At 45.3% G+C, this 27,248-nt stretch overlaps 1 protein-coding gene across 2 annotated transcripts in view; it reads left to right on the forward strand.

Moving 5' to 3' along the window:
* DNAH7 (dynein axonemal heavy chain 7) overlaps window positions 1-27,248 on the forward strand; it is a 1,967,826-nt gene that overhangs the window by 384,477 nt on the left and 1,556,101 nt on the right. For both annotated transcript variants that reach the window (XM_085648764.1, XM_085648765.1), the window contains exon 17: window positions 15,143-15,828. In XM_085648764.1, coding sequence (XP_085504890.1) covers window positions 15,143-15,828 — 686 coding nt within the window. The remainder of the gene's footprint in view (window positions 1-15,142; window positions 15,829-27,248) is intronic.

Below are 27,248 nucleotides of genomic sequence, written 5' to 3' on the forward strand. Positions count from 1 at the left end.
CCTGGGGTGGGGTCCGCATCTGGGGGATCTGGAGAACAAGGGTCTTTGGTCTCCAGAGGAAAGGCTGCTTCACATCAACCTTCTGGAATTGCGGGCGATTCGTTTGGCACTCAAGGCCTTCCTCCCTTCCCTTCGCGGTCAGTCTGTTTAAGTCCTGACGGACAACACTACCGCGATGTGGTATGTCAACAAGCAGGGAGGAGTGGGGTCGCATTGTCTCTGCAGAGAGGCTCTGCGTCTCTGGTCCTGGGCTCAGGACCATCAGATTTGTCTGATGGCAAATCATCTGGCCGGGGTGCTGAACGTGCGTGCGGACAGTCTCAGTCGGCAGTTATCCGCCGACCACGAGTGGAGGCTCCATCCAGAGGTGGTTCGTCATGTCTTTCAGACGTGGGGGACTCCTCGGGTGGACCTTTTCGCCACCCGCGAGAACGCGCACTGCCTGTCATTCTGCAGTCTCCAGTATCCGATGCAGGGAGCGTTGGGGGACGCGTTTCAGTTGGGTTGGGGCTCACAACTCCTTTACGCGTTTCCTCCCATACCCTTGATTCCTAGGGTTCTGAGGAAGATTCGCCAAGACCGGGCCCAAGTTATTTTGGTCGCCCCGGATTGGCCAAGAAGGGTGTGGTATACAGATCTTCTCCACCTCTCCTCGTGCCCTCCGCTCCGTCTCCCTCTGAGGGCAGACCTCCTCTCACAGTCGGAGGGGCAGGTTCTACACCCCCACCTCCAGAGCTTACACCTTCATGCCTGGAGATTGAACGGGGCAACCTGAATTCCTTCTCTCTCCCGCCTGATGTGATGGATGTTATTTTATCGGTCAGGCGGCACTCCACCAAGTCCATTTACTCATATAGGTGGTCTAAGTTTGGTAAATGGTGTGGAGAGAGATCCATTGACCCTTTAAAAGCCCATCTTTCTGATGTGCTTCAGTTTGCTCTTTCCTTGGCTCAGCAGGGCTGTGCTGTGGCCACGGTCAAGGGCTATCTTTCGGCCTTATCAGCTTTTCTATGTCTTCCTGATCAACCGTCATTATTTAAATCTCCGATTGTACTAAGGTTTATCAAGGGCCTTACAAACAAGTTTCCTCCTACTCCTTTTGTAATGCCACAGTGGGACCTTAATCTTGTCTTAACTTTTCTGATGGGGTCCCCGTTTGAGCCCCTTCATAGCTGTCCTCTGAGGCTTTTGTCCTTTAAGACGGTCTTTCTTGTAGCCATAACCTCTGCAAGGAGGGTGAGTGAGCTTCAAGCTCTTAGTTCTAAACCCCCTTTTCTAACATTACATGCTGAAAGGATGGTACTTAGGACCAGGGCTGCTTTCCTGCCTAAAGTAGTTACTCCGTTTCATTTAGGGCAGTCTATTACTCTCCCTGTTTTTTATCCACCTCCTCATCCCTCCAAAGAGGAGGAAAGACTTCGCCGCCTGGACCCAAAGAGAGCTGTGAGCTTTTACTTGGATAGAACGAAAGACTTTCGTCTGGACGATCAGCTCTTCGTGGGTGATGTTGGTCATTCTACAGGAAGAGCTGTGAACAAACGCACTTTATCGAGATGGATCATCCTTGCCATCAAGATCTGCTATGCCCTGGCTGGTAAGGTTCCTCCTGAGGGTATTAGAGCTCATTCAACTAGAGCTACATCATCTACATCTGCTTTGGCCAGGGGTGTTCCTGTGGCAGATATTTGTAAGGCCGTGACTTGGTCCTCCCTCCATACTTTCGCAAAGCATTATTGCTTGGACTCTGAGATGAGGAGGGAGGGCCACTTTGCGCGCTCTATCTTGCAAGACTTTCTGGTATAGGAAGGTGGACACCCTCCTCCGGGAGTTGGGACTGCTGTGGGAATCTATTCACAAGGTGAGGAATCCACTGGCAGATGTATCCATCAGAAGAATAAGTTACTTACCTTCGATAACGCTTTTTCTGGTGGATACAGTATCTGCCTGTGGATTCCTCACTGGCCCACCCGCCTCCCCGTTGTCCACCTTTGTATACCTTAAAAGATGTCTTGCTTGAGATGTTGTTATGCTTTCTGGTCCATTGGTAGGAAATGCTTATGTTCTTTAGCTTTCCTTTTGTTTATGTACTATGTATATTTGATTGTATATTGTATACTTTGTATAGTTTGAATCTGTCGTTGGTCCACCTGTGCGCCTCGGGGGCACGGAAAAAATGGGTGGAACTGACGTCATCACGCCGACGTGGCTCTCTTATGGCTCCGGTGACGTCATACGGAGTCGCGAGCGGAGCGATGCATTATGACGTCGTCCACGTCGGCGTAGAGAGCTGGGGAAAAAAATTCAGTGGAATGCTGGCGCAGGGGATATTCACAAGGTGAGGAATCCACAGGCAGATACTGTATCCACCAGAAAAAGCGTTACCGAAGGGAAGTAACTTGTTCATTAGACACACAGCGATACAGTGAAAACACTTCAAATGCATACCACGCCAGTTTAGAACGATAAAGTATCTTTAGCTAAACCAAACAAGACCAAAACGACAAAAATCTAACATACACAACTCAAAATATGACTTTAAGAGGTTTCAACCAATTCTGTCCATAGAAATCCATGGATGCATGATTTTTCCACAAGTACCTCAAATGCGTCAAAATCCCCAACTCAAAACAGCCGCAGAGTAAGGAAGCATCGGAAAATACAGCGATGCATCAGTTCATGAGTCCTTGGGGAGGCAATGCAACAGTTCTGCTGCACGCAGGAGTAGCGTTGCATTGAATCCGGACTGTAGGGGGAAGTGATTAATCGATTCCAAGACGGTTTTGGTCTGCGGGTGCTACGTTGTGCATAGGCACGATGCATGGAACCCCGGGATGAGCTGGAGGTTAATGCAGCGGCAGCAAACAGGTGCTGCATCAATTTCTTCAGCCGCAGTCCCACCATGCGTCATTTCTTGTAGCCACACAGCAGGGCCTGAATTGGAGTTGGTGCGGTTGTCTCGGACTTCAGAGACTGGTGTGTCGAACTCTGTGTGGGGTGGTTCTTTGGGCCACTGACAGGTACTGTGTTGGTTACTTTGGCTGCACAGGGCTGTGCATCAGGATCTTCTCCCGCAAGGCAGTGCTGTGTCGGAAAATATAGCTGCAAGAAGAGCAAAGCATTGATTTTGTAGGTTTCTTCAGTTCTTTGCAGCAGGGATAAACTCCAAGGGCCCAGAACTGGATTTGGCACTGCACGGCAGGTCGAAACTCCAGGAGGCAAGCTCTGCATCAAGCCCTTGGAGAATCTTCTTAAGCAGGATAACACAGCAAGGCAAACGTCCAGTTGTTCCCACCGCCCACAGACAGAAGCAGCAACTGCAAGCCAACCCAATAAAGCAACAAACAGCAAAGGGGCAGAGCTCCTCCTAGCAGCTCTTTAGCTCATCTTGTTGACAGGGTCCTCTTGATCCAATAGGCTGGGGTTTTAGGTCTAATTCATATACACCTTTTTCCCTTTGAAGTCTTTTTAAGAAAGTCTCTCATTCGCAGTAAAAATCAGTTCTGTCCTCCCTGGTCCAGCCACACTACAGGGAGTGGAGACAGCATTGTGCAGGTTAGCCACAGCTTATTGAGGTGTTAGTCACAACTCCTCCCACCACTCTAGCCCAGGATGGCTCATAAGTTAGGCACACCTTAGCTCCCTTTGTGTGAGTGTCTGGAGTGAATGCACAAACAGTCGCTGTCAGTCTAAAACCAGACTGCGAATCCTCAAGCAGGCAGAGACACACAAGATGGTTAAACAGGAAAATACCTACTTTCTAAAAGTGAAATTTTCAAACACACAATTTAAAAACCACCTTTACTGAAAGGTGTGTTATTACATTCTGGTTCAGAGAGCCTAAACTCGAAATCTTAAGCTGCTCCCATTTGAAAGTTACACTTGTAACATGTTAGGTGTTAGGCAGCTCCAATGATAACCTACGGGAGAGCTAGTTCTTGCAATAGCGAAAAATGAAATGCACAGTATTTCACTATCAGGACATGTCACACACACACCAGTACATGTCCTACCTTGCACATACACTGCACTGTTCCCCTTGGGGTACCTTGGGCCTAACTTCGGAGTGCCTTACATGTAAGAAAAGGTAAGGTTAGGGCCTGGCAAGTGGGTGCACTTGCCAGGTCGACCTGGCAGTTAAAATCAGTGCTACAGGTCCACTAGTAGCATAGGCCATGGGCACACACAGTGCACTTTTCAAGGGATTTACCAATAAATCAAATATGCCAATCATGGAGAACCAATCAGAATTACAATTTACACAGGGAGCACTTTCACTTCGGTATTGATCAGAAGTGGCAAAGTGCCTAGATTACCCAAACCAGCAAAAAACAAAACCCAGCACACAGTAATACAGATAGGAGGTAGAAGCCAGAAGACAGGGAAAACCATGCCAAGGATGCCATGTCTTATAGTGCATGCAAAGGAAATGCCGTAGGTCACCCAGGCAGATATGGGGTCTCCACAGTGCAAAGAAGAGCAGCAGCACTCCGGTTTTAACAGAGAGACAAAGAACTTCAAAGGGTAAGTACTCTTCCTTGTATGATTAACTATGACCCAACCATGACATGCACATCATTTCCCTACCATGTTTAACAAAGGCAGTACTCCACAGATCCTATGTGCACAACACCCATTTAGAAAGAAATCAAGGATTCCAGTTATGATGGATTGCATGGCTATTACCATGGGCAGAGTGGTCAGAGAGCCACTTCCACAACAATAGTACGTGTAAAACAACCTGCGCCCTGTTCCTAGAATTTCCTACCACTAACGGCCATTTGTGACCTGATATAATAGCACAGTAGTCAACTATAGTTTTGGAGTACACCTCGGATACACTCTCGGGTCAGCAGAGCCTAGTATATGTTGGTGAATGTTACAAAAGCATGGAACACCTTGACTAGATGTACAGATTGTTGATTTTACTTGTGTAAACATACAGGGCATGCCAGAGAGGTTCCAAGGGGTTGTGGGGCACCCCTTTCCTAGCAATGGAACGAGTTTTCTACCTAGACAAGAATTGGGGAAAATCTCAGGATAAGCAATTTTGGATGCAAGGTACATCAAGCTGAATTTTGTTAAATTATCCTGTGTCTTGTTGGATTACTCATTTCTGTCATATTGAGGTTTAATAGGGTGTATACAGTTATGTAAAATTGCAAAGTTATATACACGGCCATTTTGAAATTATTGTATTTTATAGAATAATACATTATTTACCATAAAATAAAAAGAATTTGCGGAAGGAACGGGTGATTCATCAAAGACATTTTATGAAAGCTAGTTAACTTTTTCTGTTGGTGGGTGGAGGATTGGGGTGTTAAATATTAAATACGGTGTTCTTATTTAATGCCCATGCCATTACCTACAATAGGAACAAACAAAAGTAGAGCTCTGCATCCATCCCCTACCTGGATTCCTTTAAGATAGAATCATCACACTTGCAACAGGCACTCTATCTTTTCCTGTATAGTTTTACACTTAAAAGCGGAGGACATTGACTTTATAATGCACCTGCTTTCTTTTTGGATCTGGCCTTTGAGACTGCTTTAGTTGTTTCGCCAGACTATTGTTTTTTTATTTTTTTTATTATAAAAATTAAAAAAAATCATACCTAATATACATACATAGCTGGGCTTTGGTCAGCAGGCTTCCAGACCTGCTAACTTCATCAAAAATCTCACCGTGTAAAGAGGGAGTGACGTCTTGGAAGGGGGCGTGACTTCATGCCGAAAAGTACCTAAGAGGCACCTTTGCCTCACCCCGGCTCCAGTCCCCTCCTCAATAAAACAAAAATAAAAATTTGTCGAGGCGGTTGCCGATGTCCTAGGATGTTTCACACCCATTAATGGACATAAACTATTGAAAGCCTGCAAAAACATGCTGAAAACCACTGTTAAAGTGGTTTTTAGCTCGTTTTCCCTACCACCGTCTGATATCGGCTTATCACTGGGTGACTGTGTGATGGGAGCCGATATAGTGTGTCACACTGTGGCACCAGGTGAATTGGCAGGTCTGGACTTCATCCATTGGTCTGTTGAATTATCATTCACTTTTTGCTTCTGGACGCTGGAGCATGGGACAATGGGTCTACCAAATTTTTGTGACTGCACAAAACTTCTTTTTCACATTGTTCACATCCGCTAGAAAATTGTTCCATTCTTTTCAATGACCGAGCTCTTTCAATGTGCCTTTTTTAAACTTTATTTTTGTATATAGTCATTAAAACTGGTAGAAGAAAAAAGGTCACGGTGGCTAGCTGATTACAGATTTATGTATGTGGAACTAAATTCATATCCATTCAATAATTAAGAACGTCACAGCACAAACTGATGATTAACTGTGATTTAATATTGGATCACAGAAACAGATTTACTCAAAATGTATGAATATGAGATTAATCAAAATTGGTACACATCGGTGCTCAGAAAGAGAGGGAGGGAATGAGTGCTCTGGGAAAGTTGAGTGATTGTGCGAAGGAATGGATAGGTAATGTGGTTCAAGTACATCCAAGCTGTTTAGAGCCAATCCAGTCTTTAACTTGACAAACCAATGTACAAATAAAGATAACAATCTAGGCACAGATAGACATGTCTCTGTTGCCTACGTTTGATATAAACACAGATATGTCAACGTTTTGACCCCTGTTATCATAAAGGTTGCTTCATCCTTATTGGGGGGTCTTCATCAGGACTCAAAGAAATAGTGAAAGAGGGGAAGGAGCACCTAAAAGTAAATAGTCTAAAATTAGGTGACGTTGATAGGGAGACAATGCTGTATTGAAAATTAATCAGTGGTAATTACCATTAGAAGAGAGCACAAACAATCCGGCTGTATTTTCAGAATGCAAGCCCGTTAGCTCCTAGGCAGAATATCAGAGTCGGAGAAAAATGGTCACCCAATGACCCATATATACACATTCCATTAGTGATGCAGATTAGTTGGGACTTACAAATGGAAACTAATTCCAGTGTGATTGAAAGATGGGTGCCACGAGTATACCTTGGTGTCCGGAAACAGTTGATAAGTAACCTACAGAATACATAAAGGGCAAAGAAATGCTTCAGAACAAAACAATTCCTATTGTGCATAACCAAATCACAAAAAAGACACAAATTTGATGGGGCGTGCGCTCTAAGGTTGTTAGGTTATGCGCTTAATGTATTCTAAATCGTCAAAGGTGGACAGATGGAACCGAATCAAAATCTCCTGCGTGATATATTAAATTAAGACCTCACAGCACGGTCCCTTGTCTAGAGGAATGAGCCCAAAATGACACCTGTGGGTCGGAAGCGCCACGGACCCACATCGCATTAGTGTAAATGGTGTATCCAAATACTGGGAAGGAACGGTAGGAAAAACGATGAAAATGCCCAATTTAGATGAACCGATTTAAAACCGAACCCTTACATGTCACCAAATACCTAGCACGATGCTATGTGGAAGGTAAAGGCCCATTGGAGATTATACAAATAAGCCATTATTCGACGTTTACATAAAATGAAACCCGACCGGGTTTAAACCAAACTTATAATAATAATGGGAGACACTATACAGAGTGCTCACCATAACAAAACCTTTAAATCTTGATGAATGTTAGCCAAAATGCAGCACAGGACAGGGGCAGAGCAGTTCACTCACCGCTGGCGGTTCCGGTCTGACTCGGAGAAGCTGCACGGCCGCGGTAGCGGTGTCTATTTAAACGAGAGCCGGCCGCATGCACGTCAGTGGCGCAGCTCGAACAGACGCTCGATGCTCATTGTAGCATCACAGTGCTTAATTTGTAAAATATTAAGTCCAGGTGCTCAATTTTGTTTAGGAGGCCACACCCACTTCCCCTGGCTCCACCCACTTCCTCCATTGGCTCCACTCACTAACTCTATTGTATCCACCCACATCCTCAACTGGCACTGCTGAAAGCCAGATGTAATACCCAATCTAAATTTCCTCAAGTGATCCTTCCTCAAGTAAGGTTTTGATAGAAGGTCCCCCCACCCGCCGTCCCTGAGAAAATGTTGAAAAAATTGAATGTAAAAGTAAATTTAAAGCACTATTTTGGAATAAATTAGCTTAAAAGACTAATACAACTTCTGCAACGTAACATAGTGGTTAGGGTTGACTTTACTCATAACAATTTATTTCTTACCCAAACAAACCCTTTTTAGTAAAATTAGGATAGTCCAAGACCGGGGAAAAATATAACTTTCTAACCTGTACCATGCTGTTTGCATCTAGCGCTTTGATAGTAGTTCATAGCTCACTGTGCTAGATAATGATTGGAACTTATGAAGTGAGAATAACAAAAGGAGCTCTGTGACAAAAGCAGCAACCCACTGAACATTGCACATGAAATACTGTTCTATCATCTGATGGTACACATTCTTTTCAGCAGGCATAATATATATAACACCTGAGAATGAACATTACCTGTAGAGATTAAAAGGTGTTAGTAACAAACAAGCGTGTCTCTTGTACTCAGATCCAATATTTATCACGTGCCTTGAAACAACATTTACCTGATTTCTATCCACTCTTTTGGCAAGCACCAGTTAGAAGCGCAGGTATGGTACTTTCAGATTTAGTGAGGTGGGAATTGTCTAAGGTATAATACGCACTCACTATAGCCTTAAGTCTACATCTCAGTGGTGCACATCTCAATGTCCAATACTCGTGCATTCACTACCAATGCGATAAACAAAAGCGCTCTGTCACCACCATTGCTCTTTTTTTTTTTTTTTTTAAACAGACTTTATTAGGTCACAGAACAAAATGCAGTCAATCCCCGCCCCCAATACTCCGCCCTCCAGCCAAATCAGGACGTAGTGCAGTGACCGCCCCACCACACTGACCACAACTGTACAACATTCACCCCAACAGTATCTGTGCTACAAGGTAGTGCATCCACCGGAGTAATCCACAGTGAGTGTGCGATAAAGCCAAAATACCCCCCGTCCCATCCCCCAGCAACCCCCCCAACGAACCCCCCCACTCTACCCACCCACCCAAGCATGTCGCCAGTATCTATCAGAATTACATGTACATCAAAGCCTCACCCACCACTCGTCGGATCACCACCATTGCTCTTTAAAACAATCAAGGAATCTTTTGGCTAGCGCTGCTCAAAGGCGCTCCTCGTGAATACTGTCAACTCTTGCTTGGAAGAAATGCTTTTGCCAAGACATGCACATTGGCAGTCATGCAGTTCTAATCATCGCTACCGAAAGGAAGATGAGAACCGAAGCACACTTCCTACCTTTGTTCAGCCGGGAGTCAGTCTCTGCACTACTTCAGAGCCAGAATTGCGCTAATAAAAAGCACGTGACTCAGGGCATGACCTGTATTCAAACGGCAGCTGTAACTCCTGAAGTCTCATGAGATGTTGCGTGGCGTGACCTGCAACTTGAAAACAATTATGTTGATGGCTCCCTGCATTGGAGTGCATTAGTGTCCGGTACGCCCTGTATATTAAGGCTCATAAATTACGAACATAGGTACTTAAAGTTTAAGGCTCATACAAGCATTTGCCAGGGCTATTTATTAATGCCATAATAGTGTCCCTGTGCAGGAAGAGCAGCACACTTGCTGCATTATTGGGATTAGCATTCCTGACATTATTCAAACGTGTGGCGCAGAGTAGCGTCGTGTCACAGAGTGCAAGCATGCCGGTTCTTTAGCTCGCACACTTAGAGTCTCACATAAATTCGTAGTCCTTCTAGGCATAAGTTTAGTGCATATATTGCCATGGCATACAGTACAGTGCACGTTGGTCTGAGGGCGTTCTATCGTGGGTTGGCCTGACGGACCATGACACCGAATGAAGACAAAGCTCAGCTGTAGTACCGGCCCTATAAAATAAGTGCCGGTGCTTAGCACCGGAAAGCCCCGGCACAAATTAAGCACTGTAGCATTACGTGATTCGAAATGGGCATGGTGAAAAGACCGCCCATTAGTAGGAACAAAAGTCTAAAGGAATTTATAAATAACTCTAATGAAAGGCCATTGATGCTGGTAATGTGGGCTAGATCATGTGAAGCTTCTTGTTATATTAAGAAGGGATTACTGTCCATTCATAAGGCGCACAATATAAGTATAGGAAAACATTACACGTTGGCCGCTGTCACTTTGGTACTTTGCAAATTACACACCATCATTTGTACAAAAAACACTATATGGACCTGGTTGATAAGGACATGGGAAGGGCAATTAATGCTGATAATGTGGGCTGGATCATATGGAGCGTTTTATTATGTAAAGGAGGGGTTATTGTCCATTAATAAGGCGCACAATATATGTATGGGAAAACATTTCACGTTGGCAGTTGTCACTTTAGTACTTAGCAAATTTCACACCATTATTTGTATAAAAATCACTATATGGACCAGATTGTTAAGGACATGGTTATTAGTGCCAACCAATAGAACACAATGTACCTTGCACACAGCACACATCATGCAACAACAATTGTGCTAAAGTCACTGTGTGCTTGTGATAATTGTACCTGTTATTGCAGTGCCAATGCAAGGCGCCTAATATACAAATTAACATAGCATTTGTGCAAATCGTATCACTGCATAAACATGATGTTATTAACATAATTATACGTTCAGAAAGTTGTGTGACACAATCGACTTTGGGCTAGCTAGTACAGACAACCAGAGGAAATAGGTCCCAAGGGAAGTTTTGTAAAAGCGATGCTATTCAGGTGAGGATGATAGAAAGTTCACGGTGAGACGCTGTCAAACACCCTAAAACTAATCTCAAAATGTGGATTTACTAGTCTTTAATTAAACAGGACAGTTCGGCGTATGTGACATCCATCTCATTAAGGCCATCCCTGACCGAATCAAAGAGGTCCATCCATTTACACTCGCAAATGTTTAATATTGAGTCAAGATTGCCCCCTCTGGGTCCCAGTGTAACTTTTTCAAGAACCACCCATTGCAAGGATTCTGGTTGATGATTTTTGATTTGAAAATGTTCCACCAAAGGGGCCCCAACAGAGTTGCACCTAATCTTGCTGCAATGTTGGAGTATCGTGCCTTGACTTTGTCTGGTTTGGCAAATATAGACTAGGACGCAAGGACACAGAATGGCATAGATAACCTGCGACGTATTACAGTTAGTGTGTACAGTGAGATCAATCTTGTGCTGGCGATAGCAAAATTGTTTGGTTTGCAGAGTCATCTTGCATACTTTACAATGGCTACACTTAAAATGGCCAACAACCGCAGGAAGCTGCCAAAGTGATTGGATGGTTGGTTCCTGTGGTGTTTCAAGTAAGTACCTAACCACGTGTGATGGCATTGCTGCAGGTATTGAAGGTTGTGACGCAGATCATCCTTTCCATCTTCTCAGCGGTACGGTCTTTTGGAGTAAGTAGTGTGTCACAGTGATTAAACCAGGCCCTTTTCCTTGCCCTCTTCACCAGCCTTTTGGGATAACCACGTTCGATCAGTCGTGATATTAGATCAGCAGATTCCTGAAAAAAGTCCTCCTTGCGGGAACAGTTCCTTCTAATCCTAAGGAACTGTCCGAAAGGTAAATTATTGCGCAGTCCTCTGGGATGATGACTTCCATTACTCAGAAGAGAATTCCTTTCTGCAAATTTGCAGAATAGGGTGGTATATAGATGTTGATCCTGAACTTTGATGGAGATATCAAGAAAGTCAATAGACTTAGTGTCCCATTGAATGGTAAATTGAATATCATCCGATCTGCCATTAATCCAAGTATGGAAATCCTGAAGGTCTGACGCAGTGCCAGTCCATATTAACAACACATCGTCAATGTACCTTTTCCAGTGGGTTAAATTGGTGCGGAATGGTTTCAAGGTGTTGTAGATGAACTCTTGCTCAAAATGATCCATAAATATTATTGCCAGATCTGGGGCGAAAGTGGCTCCCATGGCAACTCCCTTCGTTTGAAGGTGTTATTCCCCTTGGAACATAAAAAAGTTCTTCCTCATAGCAATTTCCAACAATTGAAGATTTGTCCAATACTTTTTGTATCACCTCCAGTGCCGGGCCCCGCGGAATGGTTGTGTATAGCGACACGATGTCCATGGTGACCAGGATCTGTGTGGTAGGGTCAAAGGTCATTCCATCCACCAAATTAATAACCTCCATAGTGTCACGGAGGTATGATCTTGTTTTCCCTGCCAATGGTTTTAGAAAAAAGGCAATGAATTTGAAGAGGGGTTCCAGTACTGTGCCACAGCCCGAGACAATGTGTCTCCCAGGTGGTTTCTCAATGTTCTTGTGTACCTTAGGTAAGGTATAAATAGTAGTAGGGAGACGTGGTTGCCGCTGATTGAGGTAGTCATACTCTAAATCTGAAAGAAAACCACAGTCCTTAGCAAATTTAGTAATCCTAGATACCAACTTCATAATCTCCTTAATGGGATTGGTACTGAGTCGTGTGTAACTGATTCCGTCCCCAAGATGGGAGTAGATCTCCTTGTAATCCTCGGTATTCTACACGACAATGGCGCCATCTTTGTCAGCTGACTTGATGACAATTGATTTGTTGTTTTTAAGGGAGATGAGTGCCTCTCTCTCCCCAGCAGTGACATTGTGCTTGATATACCGTCTCGTTGAGCAGGCCTTCAGGGCCTCTTTGAGCACCATGCTTTCGTATGTCAAGATCCGCTGGGACATCATGTGGCTAGATGGTATGAATGTCGATGGGACCCTTAGTCCTGTGTGGGATGTGGATGCAGGTGGTGGCGAATGCCTAATGTGGTACCTCAATCTGATTTTTCTAAAGAACTTATGGAGTTCCGCTTTGATGTTGAACACATAGGGATGAGTGGTGGGTACAAAAGATAGTCCCTTGCTAAGAATGTTGACTTCATTCTGTGTTAGCTCATGTGTAGATAAGTTGATGATAGGATTTTTTACCACCTGTACACCCCGCGTTGCGTCTGGATTTCTCCATGGTTCTCTGGAGGGCACCTCACCCGTTTCTGGTTCTGGCCTCGCTGTCTCCCGCCGTCCCAGTTTTGGCCCTGTTGCGGGGGGGGGGGGCTCGTGGTGGGCCTCTGTTCCAATTCTGATTCCACCCCCTCGGTGGTCGCCACTATACATCTTCTAAAAAAGACGGACCCGAATGGGGTTGATACCATCCTTCTTGATATTGATATCCTGTGCTGGGGCCTGGTTGGTCACTCTCACTTCCTGTGCTGTTTGACCCTGAAGATTCCGAATAAGTGGTGAAACGCCTTTTTTCTCTGTATCCACCTCGTCCCCTGTTGGTTAATCTTCCTTGCTGATCTTGTTTAAAGTAATCTTCCTGCAGATAAGGGTAAGTGACTTTCTTAGAACAGTATCTCCTTCAAGAGTTTATCCAGGTTTTTGGCTTGTGTGGTGGTGTCAAAGTCTTTCACTGTTTTCTCCAAACGCTCGAGTTGCTACAAGTTTCTGGTACCATTTATAATACTCTGATCATTAAAACTGACTCTCTAAATTGCTAGTAGTTTAGGTGCCTAGTTGGATGGTCATTTAGTTCCAGTTTCCTTTTTTTAAATTTGTTATGAAGTTATTAAGTGACATTTTGATTTTGTGATAGGCCTGCAAATTGATTGTTTCATTAGCTGATACTTTCTTCTTGTCGTCTGCACAAAAAATAATGCATGGCACAACTGAAAGGCTTGTTTTTCAAATTGTATAAAGAAAAAAGAGAACCGTTGCACCAGCATGCCAAGCCAGACCTGTTGGCTTTGTCAATACTTGTTTAGGTCTGGTATTAGTAAAGACCTTGCGATTTTACTACAGTCATATATATACATATATATATGTTTACATATAAAGATTTTCAGCCAGCCCTCTTTATCCATTTGTTTATGATTGTGCCATTAACATTTTTCTTCCTCCCACTATAGCATGCAGCAGGAGGAAATGGGTAATCCCACTTCAGCTATTGACATTCTGCCCTTTCAGAAATAGCACTTCAACATTCAAAGTGTCTTCCTTTAATACCAGGGACTGCTATGTCAATGTGTAACTTTTGATAAATATGTTTTGTTACTTTTTTTTCTTCAGCTTGAAGAAAACAGGACAGCTTCCCGACCAATAAAGATTTGCAAAAACCATGACAAAACAAAACAATCATTGACAAAAACAAAAGGCTGTAAACTACACCAGACCCACCAGCTTTGCCAATGCTTGTTTCTTTTATTAGTATTTATTAATATTCATCATAATGTGAAATCACATCCACATTTGAAGCCAGCGACCTCCTGATGCTCAAAAAATAAAAATAAAATAGGACCACCAGTGTTGTAAATCTATTCCAAGCACTTGACTTTAATTTTTTTCTTTCGAAGCAAGATTATGTCATTGAGTGCAACTGTCTCTCTTTGCCCTGTCTTATACTTTTTGCATTGAAAATATATGATGCAAAAACACCCCGAGCGGGACGGGTATGCTCAGACGTGAGTCCCATGCTCTCCATGCCACTGGAATCAAGCTTTCCTGGCTGAAGAGGGGTGAAACCCCGAAACCGGTCCTAGGATGCTTGTTTCCAGTCCAGGGAGGCCCTGGCTTGGCAGTTCGGGCTGGACTGTTCCCATGAAGCACAGGGTCAAGACTGATTTGCATATGGCTGGGTTCAAACTGGAATGGCATGGTGAGCAAAAAAACGATGGATTTAGGCCCAGATCTCTGTACTGGGGTGAATGTATGACATTGTTCTGCATTCTGTCCATCAACTGTTGTTTTTGCCCTTGAAAATATATGATGGCAGGGTAACCTTTCAAACTTTAATACTTTTTACAACACAATGTGTCTTGTGTTCCCCTCTCTTACATATCCCAACAACCTTTTATTTTTTTTCTGCCGTTCGTGAACTCTCCCCTTTTTCCTAAATTTGTTTTATATGTTCACATCACGTCTACAAACAGTCTTTTTGATACATTTCTGATTTCTGCTACTGTTTTGTATTTCATTTTAGAACTTGAGCTTAAGCAACAAAAAATCAATTTCAGGGTTTAGCTCATCAATATAGTGTCTATATATCCCCTGGAATTTCTTACCCTTTTTATAAACTATTTGTCATTATTTATTTTATCTAGACCTGTTGAATTATTCTATAACTGATATTCCTACGGAATAAGCATGTGTACACTATGACTCTTTTGTTGCAGATAGATCAAATTAATGTGGAAGAAGAAGCGTTTGGCTGGGCAACCTCACAGTATCCTCAGCGTAAAAAGGTCCAAGATGCACTTAATCCTTTTCTACGCCTCTATGAAAATGCAGCTGAGTTCAACACCAAATACAAGGCCTGGATGGAAGGCCCCTACACCGCAGTTAACCCAGATGTAGTAGAGCAAGATGTAGGAAACTACTGGCGAACACTGTACAAACTGGAGAAAGGCTTCAGCGAACAACCTAATGCCCTTGCCATCGCCAGCAACATCAAAGCAAAAGTTGAAAGTTTCAAAGAGCATATTCCACTCATTCAGGTGCTTTGTAACCCTGGATTGAGAGATCGCCATTGGGATGCCATGTCTGAAATTACTGGCTATCCCCTGAAACCTGCCCCTGAGGCCAACGTCACTCAGCTTATTGGCATGAAGCTTGAGCCATTCCTGCCAAGGTTTGAGGGCATCAGTGAAGCTGCAAGCAAGGAGTTCTCTCTAGAGAAGGCGATGGAGAAAATGATTTCAGAGTGGGACCCAATGGAGTTCACTCTTCTTTCTTATAGAGAAACGGGGACATATATTCTGTCATCCGTAGATGATGTCCAGATGTTACTAGATGACCACATTGTCAAGACTCAGACCATGCGTGGCTCACCTTTCATCAAGGCTTTTGAAAAGGAAATCAGGTAATCCAAGTTGTAATGATTTTCACTAGTATGTGAAGTATCTCTCTAAATGTAGATTGACTAAGGAATGTCTGTAAACTACTACTAACTATTCTACTTTAACTTTGCTTTAGTTATTAAGGCACACAAGGTAATTTGTTTTATGTGTTTTATTAAATCATGCATACAGTGTACTCAGTAAACAATAAGTGGAATGAAAGTTAAATTAATCTTTTCATTACAAAACCTCCATCTTGAAATTGACATTTTCTGTTGTCAAGTCAAATATGTTTATTTCGAAATAGATTCATCTTTAAAACATCATAAAAAATAAAAGCATAAACACATAAAATACAATTCATTAGAGTAAACAAATATACAGAATATTTGCAACAATATCTCCTAGCATAAATGGAAATTTGGTAAACTGGGATAAATAAACTCATTAATATGAAACAATTTAAAGCACACATCATTTCTAGCAGCGACTAAGCTCTCCCAGGATTCACAGTTGATATTTTCTGATCTTGCTGTTTCTTTGATTGTCTCATCAACCATGTACTCTGCAGGGCGGCCCCCTCAAGTTTCGTTACCCCACTGATCAATGTCTGGGCAATAGAGGGGGTTGACACAGGTGGTATATATTGTGCTTCTACTGGGTGTGACCCAGGGACTCCATACTAGGTCCTTCTCATTTTCAGCCAGTTGCACATCCTGTTCCTCATTCTCTGACTGCATATCTCAATCCTTTGGGGATTGGGAGCAGACACAGCAGGCATTGTAATTGCAAAAGTGGCAGATGACATTGCCCTGTTGTAGGAGTAGAGAGTTAATGTACTGGTAGGTAGCTGGCTCCTGGTAACCCCCACTATTGTGATATGCAAGACACATAACTAGAGGCAGTAGATGGAGGGTCCATAACTCAAGGAGAGGATTCAGCAGGTACAACAATTGTGGGCACTCTGTGTGATGTGGAACCACTTGTGGCACTTATCCTTTTGCTTCTTTTTCAGGTGGCTAGGGCAGTGGTACATAACTTGTTGAGTCTGTTCCTAGTCATCTTTCTATGTTGATTGGAAAGATAATGGGTGTATATTAATAATCTACAATAACATCTCAGCACATGCAAGAACTGTATCATGAGTTAACGAGTCTAGTCTATATTTACTAAATATTTTCTACAACAAACATCCTATAAAAACTTAACATATTAATTTAAAGTTAGCTGATATTATACATTTCATCAAAGAAAGCAATGCAACAAACAAAATGTATTGTCAGACATGGCCTTGAAACTAATTGCTTTTTCTTACATGGCTTTGGAGCAATGACATCTAAACCCATGTCAGATCGGGGCATAGACATGCCTAATTTAGTGGTATATGTCACTTGTTTGATTCCTCGACTCCTCCAGCTTCTGCTCTGCCTTCAATACCCTCAATAGTGGTGAGTTTAATAATGCTGCTGCTGACCTGCTCCTTCCAGGTAATCAACAGCTCTGGGGCAGTACCTCCACCAGTGGTAGGGCTCTGATCACCTCCTCACTCGTAATCTGTGCCTAAGTAATCATTTGCTTCTTTGCAAGTACATTAGCAGCACACTTTGCCTTCTCTGCAGTGTTTTGTTTTTGTTTACTTGTATTGAGAATGTTTTGATTACCTCTTTTTTGGTTAACATCCCAGATTTTTATGTCCCATGGCCTGTATAAGCTAAGCAGAGGAAAGGCAAAAACATGCTGAAGAGGCCACGCTAAACCGTGGAAGACTTGGCATCACAAAAGGCATGAGATGTGATGGACAGCCTGCTCAGTAGAGGAAATACCATCTACACTCTTGGCGGTAGTAATATCACTCCACGATGCAGAAATCAAGACAAGCTTTGCAGGACACAGGGTTTGCAAACCTGAATGGTCGTATGTAAGCGTGCTCTGTGGCATGGGCAGTGATTTGGATCTCGTATAGAGATCATATTTGTACTGATGTCCTCTTGAGATGGCACTTAGACGTGTGTCATTTAAACTTCAAGACTCATCGGTACAAACATGAATAGACTTTCAATTATTGTCCTGGGGGTAAGTTTCACTCCTTGAGAATAGGTTTCCCTGTAAGAGGGTACAATTCACTAGACGTAATGCCCTCGCTAAGAGCGTGTCTCATTTACGTGAAGTGGCTGAATCCCACCGGGAGTGATACTGGGAATGAGGCTGCCTCACTGGGCACTGGCTGGACTTGGAGTAAATTTTATTATTGGGAGAAATATCCCCTGGGAGCTTGTATCGCTCACTTAGAGCATGTCTTGCTGACGGAGAACATGTTTCTGAGAGACTCTTAATGAGAGTAATTTTTCTTCTTCGTTTGCTTACTTTATTATTTTAAACTTTATAATTCAAACACATTGTATTCGTCATATCCATTCTTAGAGCACATTTACAATGCAATGTAATTACTTCACATAGCACAACATCATATAATAGCAAGTAGGAGTGGGGTCTAAACAAAAAAGCAAGCCCATGATCTCTTATGGTATTATTCTTTAGTACAAAAGGCGTTTGCCTACTTTTTATTTTAGCAATGTATGCTGCTCCTACACTGCCAATTTTCCTGCCCCATTCCAAGTCATCCTGCCCTCTACTAACTGCCACCATTCCCCTCCCTTCACTCCCTGCACTTTTTTCTTCACCTTCCCCTTTGACAGGTCACTCCTCCATCCACATATGCTCTCCTTCCACCCCATCATGTACACAACAGCATCGCTGACACCCATGTGTTACTCACTCAAGAACCCCTCTACAAGTACAGTCATTCCAGCCCTTACCGCAACCCAGTGAGAGCCCAAACTGACGGGTAATGTTGTCACACAACACAGACATCTTCTCCTTTCTGGCATTTGGGCCACTGCGGTAAATGGTGTTCTCTTCCATTCATGGGGGATTCAATAACCATTTTTGAGGTGGTGTCTATACCATCTCTTCCTGCACATCTACCTGTGTATTGGTGACTTGCAAGGAGAACGTATTGATACAGAACATGTTGGCTGGAACTGTGCAGTACCATGCAGCAGAGAGTATGAGAGGGCTGACCTCAACCCTATTATATTTTGGCATCTGTTACTCCTATGCTCACATGTTTTGTGAGAAATCTGTCCTCGTGAGAGAATTGGAAACCAGCTCTGAAGCAGCAGTCAGCCGCTACAGGTAAGAGCGGTGGGGCGGAGGGGCGGGGTGTGGGGGGATTTTGAGAGGCGACCACGAGGGAAAATGTATTTAATTTTCCCTTGTGGTCGTCAATCGAAATCCCCCACCCCCCCAACTCGGCCCCACCACCCCACCGCTCATACCTGTAGCGGTCGGGTGGGGATTTCCAGAGATGACCACGAGGGGAAATTAAGTATTTATTTAATTTTCCCTCGTGGTAGTCACTCGAAATCCCCCCCACTCGGCCTCACCGCTCTTACCTGCAGCAGCTGTGCAGCACTGGCAGCTACATTCTGTTCTTTTTCAGCAGAACCAAGGTGAGCAGTCTGTAGTCATGATGGTGTTGCTAATTGCATATAGTGCTCAGGGGTTTCTGCACTCACCGTGCTTGGTAGGTGCTAAAAGCTGCCTCCCCTCTTGTCCTCCGGATCTTAGCCTATTCTAGTCTACCCTGAATTACAGTATAGTTGGCGCCTGCTGCCAATGGCTATTACATCTTTTCCTTTTTAGCAGCACTATCGAACTTGTATCAGATTTCTTAGCTTCCATTATCAATTTCTCCCAGTCTGGATGGACTAGCTTTGCTTGTGTTAAAGCTTCCTTCCCAGTTGATCCAAGTCAGGCTTTGTGTTAGTCCTAGTCAAATGGGTAATTCTCACCTAAAATAGCTCCTTTACTGTGTCATGTTGCAGTGTTTCCTCTTACAGCTCATGCCTTCAAATCGTACCATAAAAGATTTCATGGTTCTGCCTCTGGTGCAACGTTTCATGTTCTAGCTTATTACCCACTCCAAAAGCATCACCTTGACATGGTAACCCATGAATCTTTAGCTTCGAATATCCCCTTCCTCGTGTCAATCTTGCCATGTTAGCATTTCACCCGAGGTATATTGAAATCATTCTTTTTTCTATGAAGAAACTGTGGTTTTACAGACATGCTTATGTTCTTCTCCATTCTCCACACTCATGCATATTGAAGTTTGGAGCAGTCCCGCACAAGATATATTTTGGGACTTCCTGTTTGGAACAACTTTGAATTTATTATCCATTTTCGGCTAATTGAAGCCATTTAGATGACAAACGATACTGAATTATATGTTCAACTTTTAGAAACAGAGTGCCCAGAATCTGCCAGCCATATAAATACAAACAAGCATTTCCAATGCAATAGATCTCTCATTCATGCGAGTTTGTGCTATTGACATTGTAACTGACAATGCCTTTTATTTATGTTTTGGGTTTTAAAACATAAATAAAAGGCATTGTCATTTACAACACTAATAGCTTAAACTCTCGCAAATGCGAAACCCTTTTACACTGCCATAAAGGGCCTTCACGACCGCTTGTTAGATTGTAAATATCAAACTAGTGATAAATAGTTCAGTGAAGAAGATGTGCAAGTGTTGTAAATTACACAGACACAAAGTGTGAAGTGAGAATTACATATGATCTGAGCTACAAACACTAACAAAGCGCTCCAACACTTTTCGCTCTGTGATTATACTGTCGCAGCTCAGGAGGAACAGTGGGAGGGGGGGCTATTTCCTGCCCTCTCCGTGATTTGAGAATGCAGTGTGGCATTGCGTAATGTTATTGCTATCTTTGGCATAATAAAAAACACTCCAGCTGTTGAAGGGCCCTGGTTTCATCTCCTGGTGCAGGTTGGGCTTTGCTTTATGGCAGGCATGGAGGGAGGGAGGGAGGTATGGTCTCGGCTGCAGCTCCGACTTCGTACAATGCCCCTGCTATTACTAGTGAGCGAGAGGTGCTGAGGTGGTGGTATTGGTGGTGGTGGTATTGGTGGTGGTGGTACAGGTGGTGGTGGCATTGGTGATATTAGTGGTGGCGGTATTGGTACTGGTGGTGGTGGTATTGGTGGTGATGGTATTGGTATGGGTGGTGGTACTGGTGGTGGTGATACTGGTGGTGTTGGTGGTGGTGGTATTGGTGGCATTGTTATTGGTGGTGGCGGTATTGGTACTGGTGGTACTGGTATTGGTGGTGGTGGTATTGATGGTGATGTTGGAATTGGTGGTACTGGTATTGGTGGTGGTGGTATTGGTTGTGGTATTTGTAGTGGTGGTGGTATTGGTGGTATTGGTGGTGGTGGTATTGGTGGTTGTATTGGTGGTGGCATTGTGGTGGTGGTGGTATTGGTGGTGGCATTATTGGTATTGGTTGTAGTTTTGATACTGGTGGTGGTGGTATTGGTGGTGTTGGTATTGGTGGTGGTGGTATTGGTGGTGGTATTGGTGGTACTGGTGGTGGTGGTGGTATTGGAATTGGTGGTACTGGTATTGGTGGTGGTATTGGTAGTGGCGGTGGTATTGGTAGTAGGGCATTGGTGGTGGTAGGGTATTGGTGGTTGTGGGTATTGGTGGTGATGGTGGTATTGGTGGTGGTGGCATTGGTGGTGGTGGCATTGTGGTATTGGTGGTGGTATTGGTGGTTATATTGGTGATGGTATTTATACTGGTGGTGGTGGTATTGGTGGTGGTGGCATTGGTGGTATTGGTGGTGGTGGTATTGGTGATATTGTTGGTGGTGGTATTGGTGGTGGTATTGGAATTGGTGGTGCTGGTATTGGTGGTGTTCGTATTGGTGGTGGTATTGGTGGTGATGTGCTGGTATTGGTGGTGGTATTGGTATTGATGGTATTGGTGGTGGTGGGGTATTGGTGGTGGTATAGGTGGTGGTATAGGTGGTGGTGGTATTGGTGGTGGTATTGGTGATGGTATTGATGCTGGTGTTAGTGGTATTGGCATTAGTGGTGGTGGTATTGGTGGTGGTGGTATTGGTGTTGGTATTGGTGGTGGTAATGGTGGTGGTATTGGTATTAGTAGTGGTATTGGTGGTGGTATTGGTAGTGATGGTGCTATTGGTGGTGATGGTATTGTTGGTGGTGATATTGTTATTGGTGGTGTTGGTTTTGGTGGTGGAGGTGGTATTGGTGGTTGTATTATTTTTGGTGGTGGTGTAAGTGGTAGTGGTATTGGATTGGTGGTGGTGGTATTGGTGGTGGTGGTGGTGGTGTTGGTACTGGTGGTGGTGGTGGTATTGGTGGTGGTGGTATTGGTGGTGGTGGTGGTACTGGTGTTAGTGGTGGTATTGGTGGTGGTATGAATGGTGGAATTGGTGGTGTTTTGATGGTGGTGGTATTGGTGGTGGTGGTAGTGATGGTGGTGATAGTGGTATTGAGTGGTGGTGTTGGTGGTGTTATTGGTGGTGGCATTGGTGATGGTGGTATTGGTGGTGGTATTAGTGGTGGTATTGGGAGTTTTGGTGGTATTGGTGGTGGTGGTATTGGTGGTTGTGGTATTGGTGGTGGTATTAGTTTTGGTATTGGTGGTGGTGGTGATGGTATTGGTTGTGGTGGTGGTAGTAGAATTGGTGGTGGTGGTGGTGTTGATGGTGGTGGTATTGGTGGTGATGGTGGTATTGGTGTTCATGGTGGTATTGGTGGTGTTATTGGTGGTGGTGGTGGTATTGGTAGTGCTGGTGTTCGTGGTATTGGTGGTGGTGGTGGTATTGGTGGTGGTGGTGGTGTTAATAAAACAGGCTTTTGAAAACAACCCGTTTGGTGGCCTTAGTACAGATGACATGTAACACAGATGTGCTGTTGTCCGCTTCAGCCCATTAGCACAGGATTATGTGCTACCTGGAATTCACATGACTTAATTTGCTAATCAATTCTAAATCCTTTTTACTTGGTGGGGGGGATGAAACAGACACGAGATATTGCTGGTTAAAGTGATGTATAACAGGCGCCCTGTATACGGTGGCGGCCCTGCGGCTTAAAAAAACACAAGCGGTTTCAGCTGAAGCAGCGCAGGTCCGGCCTGCAGTAAGTGAAACTCAATAAAGTATATAGTGCTTACAGACTAAATAACAGGTCCTGTGTAACAACTGAAGTAAAAGGGCCAGTCGCCATGGGAGGGTACAAATGAAGACAAGGCCGTACTAAGGAGGAACTAACAAGCCTATTAATGAATCTGAAGGCAGCATTTATGTACGACAATGACACAAGCCAATGAAAATTATAGGAGGAGAGTGGGTGCGACTTCTCTCCCATAATCTGCTTCAGCAGTCTCGCAGAGCAAGCAGGGCATTAGCGCTGCCGCTAGGCTCGACCTAAAAAGCTTGAACACCTCTTTATAAAGCCATTTCTTTTTGCACTTGGATCTAGCTATTACTTTTTGTCTTGCAACATTTTACTTGGAAATCAGTGTCTAGCAAGCCTCTGCTCTTTTCCCACTTGCATGAGAAACGCAGTGGGTGTGACTTGATAGGTGTTTGATAGTCTAGTGCTTAATATTAAAAGAAAACAAATTCACATTGTACATTTAAATACCAGATATTTGTAATTACCAAAAAATCCCATTCACAACTTGCATTCTTTAAAAACACTTTTTATTGAGAACAAAGACAGCAAGCCTGACAAATATATTGACAATGCACAAATGTCTACCTTTACCAGTTCATCCATTTCTCTGCCCCCTTCACACACTGCCAACTATCGTTGTTGTCATCCCCAGTACCGGGAACGTCCCCCACAGTTTCAGCGCTATTACACCATCTAGTTAACCTGCACTCCTCCTAGGCAAGCGGTCCCTCGGAACCCTTTACTCAGTGTCATGTAGATCCAGTGCTGCCCTTCCCGGCAACCGCTTGCTCTCATTCTTAAGTTCAATTGTCGGAGAGATACAGATGTTGCCTCTATACCTGTTCCACTTTCCCCATTTGTGGTCCCACTTGCGCGGGCATAGTCCATATCTTTAGCCCAATCCACTAGATTTGGTGGGGTGCCTACTCCCCATCGCTATGCGATGTTCCTCTTGGCTATCCCCCAGCCCCCCGAGGCCCATTCTTGCTCAATTTGCGTGAGATCCGTCGCTACCCAGATGTTCAGCAGGCACAGCGTAGGTGTCGGGTGTATTGTCTTATCGCAGACCCTGGCCATTTGTCTGGTAACATTGATTCAGTATTCCTGTATGCGGGGGCATTCCCATAGTATATGAAAAAATGTGCCAGTCAGTGCGCATTGCCGGAGACATATCGAGTCTGGCCGCCTATTTAGTCTGTGCAATAATCTAGCGTCGAAATACACCCTGTGGAGGATTTTAAGCTGCACTAACCGTAGGCGCAAAGGGATAGCCACCTCTCTGGGCGAGGCCAGCGCCTCCCTCCAGTCCTCATCAGGCATGTCCCCCAGGTCGGCCTCCCAGGTCACTCTGAGCTTAGTCATTGGGTCCCCTCTATTATTGATCAATTTTTTATACGTGAGCGATATGGCTTTGCAGTTAATGGGATCCAATAAAAGTCTATCCTCCAAGGGAGTGGAGTCCGGGAGGGGTGCGTCTTTGAGCCGGGTCGATTCTATGGCGTGGCTGATCTGTAAGTAGCGAAACCCCTGCGATGCAGCTAACTGGTACTTGGCCTGGAGCTCCGAGAATGAGGCCTTCCTCCCCTTGATCCACAAGTCGCCCACCCTGGAGATTCCAATCAAGTCCCATTTATCAAATCATGTGTATGAACTGAGTCTCCCCAATATATCCGGCTCCCAGAGTGGGGTTGCTTTCGTCAGGCGACCCCTCCAACCCATCTGATTCTGTACCTTATGCCACACTTCCACCGCTCGCGCCGTTGGGCCTGTCAGTCTCAACTTCCGGTGATTGGTGTACAGGGCTCTGTTGTAACCCCCTTTTCCCAACAGCCAGTGGTCAGTGCGGAAGCTCTGGTCGTCGTGTCTCCCGAACACCCAACTGTTTATGGCCGACAGTTGTGAGGCTTGATAGTAGCGTCGCAAGTCCGGCAGTCCTATTCCCCCATCGTACCATCCCATTGTTAACTTCGCCATTGCGATGCGTGGTGGCTTATTGTCCCAGAGCAGTTCACGGACCGCGGCCTCGATCTGCGAAAAATAGGAGTTGGAAACCGGGTTGGGCGTGTTCTGCAACGCGTACAAAAAACGGGGCAGCGAGAGCATCTTGTATAAGGATGCCCTTCCCAGCATTGTGAGAGGAAGGGTTTTCCAGCGTGCCACGTCCGCGCAAAATCGCCTTAATACCCCCTGGAGATTCCTCTCCTGGAATAACCCAACGTCCGTGGTGATGAACATCCCCAAATAGAGGAACCCCTGACGGGCCATCGGGATGGAGTAGCCTCTAAGACTTAGAGGGGGGTCACCCCAGAGGAGATACATCTGGGATTTGGCCCAGTTTATTTGGTACCCTGAGTGCTCCCCGAAAATGTGGAAAATGTGGAGCACCCGACGGAGCGACCGAGCAGGGGAAGCAAGGTACAGCAGGATATCGTCGGCATATAGCGATATACGGTCCTCGTGCTCATCCGTCCACCTCAGGCCTCTGATCTTGGGGTCTCCTCGTATCCACACAGCCAATGGCTCGAGGACCATAGCAAAGAGCAGGGGTGACAGCGGGCAGCCCTTCCTGGTGCCACGACCGAGGGGGAAGGAGGAAGATCGGTAGTTGTTCACCACCACATGTGCCCTGGGCTGCGTATATAATAGCTGGATCCATCCCCTGAATTTGGGGCCGAATCCCATGCGATCGAGGACAGCAAATAGGTAGTCCCAAGCCACGGTATCAAATGCCATGCGCGCGTCAAGTGGCAGCAGTATGGCCTCCTCCTCCAGGGTATGCACCCTCCCAATGACTCCGTTAACGCGACGCAGATTACGCGCTGTATTCCTTCCCGGCATGAATCCAGACTGGTCCGGGTGGATCAAGTCCGGCAAGAAGGGGAGCAGCCGATTCGCCAATAGCCTGGCTAAAATCTTTGCCTCAATTGCGATCGGAGAGATAGGCCTATATGACTGGCATTCATCCACCGGCTTACCAGGTTTGTGGATAACTACGATGGCGGCCTCCCGGATCTCCTCAGGTAGCAGGGCCAGCTCCCGGCTTTCATTGTAAAGGCCGAGCAGGTGGGGCGCTAGCACCGAGGCCATCGGCTTAAGTAGTTCCACCGGGATGCCGTTAGGGCCAGTCGCCTTCCCGGAACGGACGTCTAATATGGCCTTGTGGACCTCCTCAGCGGTCAGTTCCGCCTCCAGTGCCCCACTGTCCTGCTCGGATAGTCCCCGAACGTCGATGGTGGCTAGGAGATCAGCCGCCCAAGCCGCCTGGGAGGCCTCTGGTGCCGTATAGACTGATTGATAGTATTGAGCGAATGTTTCTGCGATCTCTCGCGGGTCCGTGGTCATGGCCCCACCGGTCCCGCTGAGCGCACGTACCCACCGTGATGCCTGTTCCCTCTGCTCCAGCCAGGCCAAAAGCTTCCCAGTGCGCTCCCCCTGCTCATAGATTTTATGACGGCTTGCCAACAGTCTCCCACCCTCTTCTTCCAGTAGCAGCTGTTTGTATTCCTGCCGTTTCCTATTTAATATGTGTTGCGCGTCCTCCCCTGGAACCAGGGAGCTCCCGCCCTCGAGCACCAGGATTTCCGTCTCCAACGCCCGCACCTTCCCACGGCGCTCATTTCTGAGGCCGGTCATCACCGACAGCGTTCTGCCCTTGATTACCGCCCTGAAAGCACCACATAATGTGATCGAAGATGTAACTGAACCAGTATTTTCTGCGAAATAGTATTCCGTGTCTGCCCGTAGAGTCTCCCTAATCTTAGGGACCTTAAAAACCCAAGGTGGTATCCTTATGGGGCCCGTCTGTGGCGGGAGCCGCCCCTTCAGGACCGTAGCTACCGGCGAGTGGTCTGAAATGCCCCGCGCCAGACACCTGGTGTCCGAGAAGTCCTGGGCATGTTGCGCATGTGTGAATAGGTAATCCAGTCTTGACTGACTCCCATGGACCCCTGACTGAAATGTGAAGTGTGTGTCTCTTACGTGTTCCCACCTCCAGACATCCACCAACCCCAGGGCCTCGACAAAGCCACGCAACTGGGGACCACGAGCCGGGTCCGGCCGGGGTGGAGATCTGTCCACCAGGCCATCCATAGTCAGGTTGAAGTCTCCCCCTACCATTAGTGTCCCGATTGGGAGGTCCAGAAGCAGTTTTGCTACATCCGACAACGTCATGTCCTGCAGGCCAGGCGGTGCGTATACCGAGACTAGATTAAGGACTCTACCCTCCCAACTGCCCGAGCAGGCCACGTATCTCCCCAGAGGGTCAGTCCAAGTTCTGTAGTGTATGTAAGGGCAGGTCTTCCTCAGGAGTATACCCACCCCTCTAGAGCCGGAAGTAAAGCCCGAATGTGCCATCATGCGATATCCT

This window comes from Triturus cristatus, chromosome 3_2, assembly GCF_964204655.1.
Source record: "Triturus cristatus chromosome 3_2, aTriCri1.1, whole genome shotgun sequence".
In the NCBI taxonomy this organism is placed as follows: domain Eukaryota; kingdom Metazoa; phylum Chordata; class Amphibia; order Caudata; family Salamandridae; genus Triturus; species Triturus cristatus.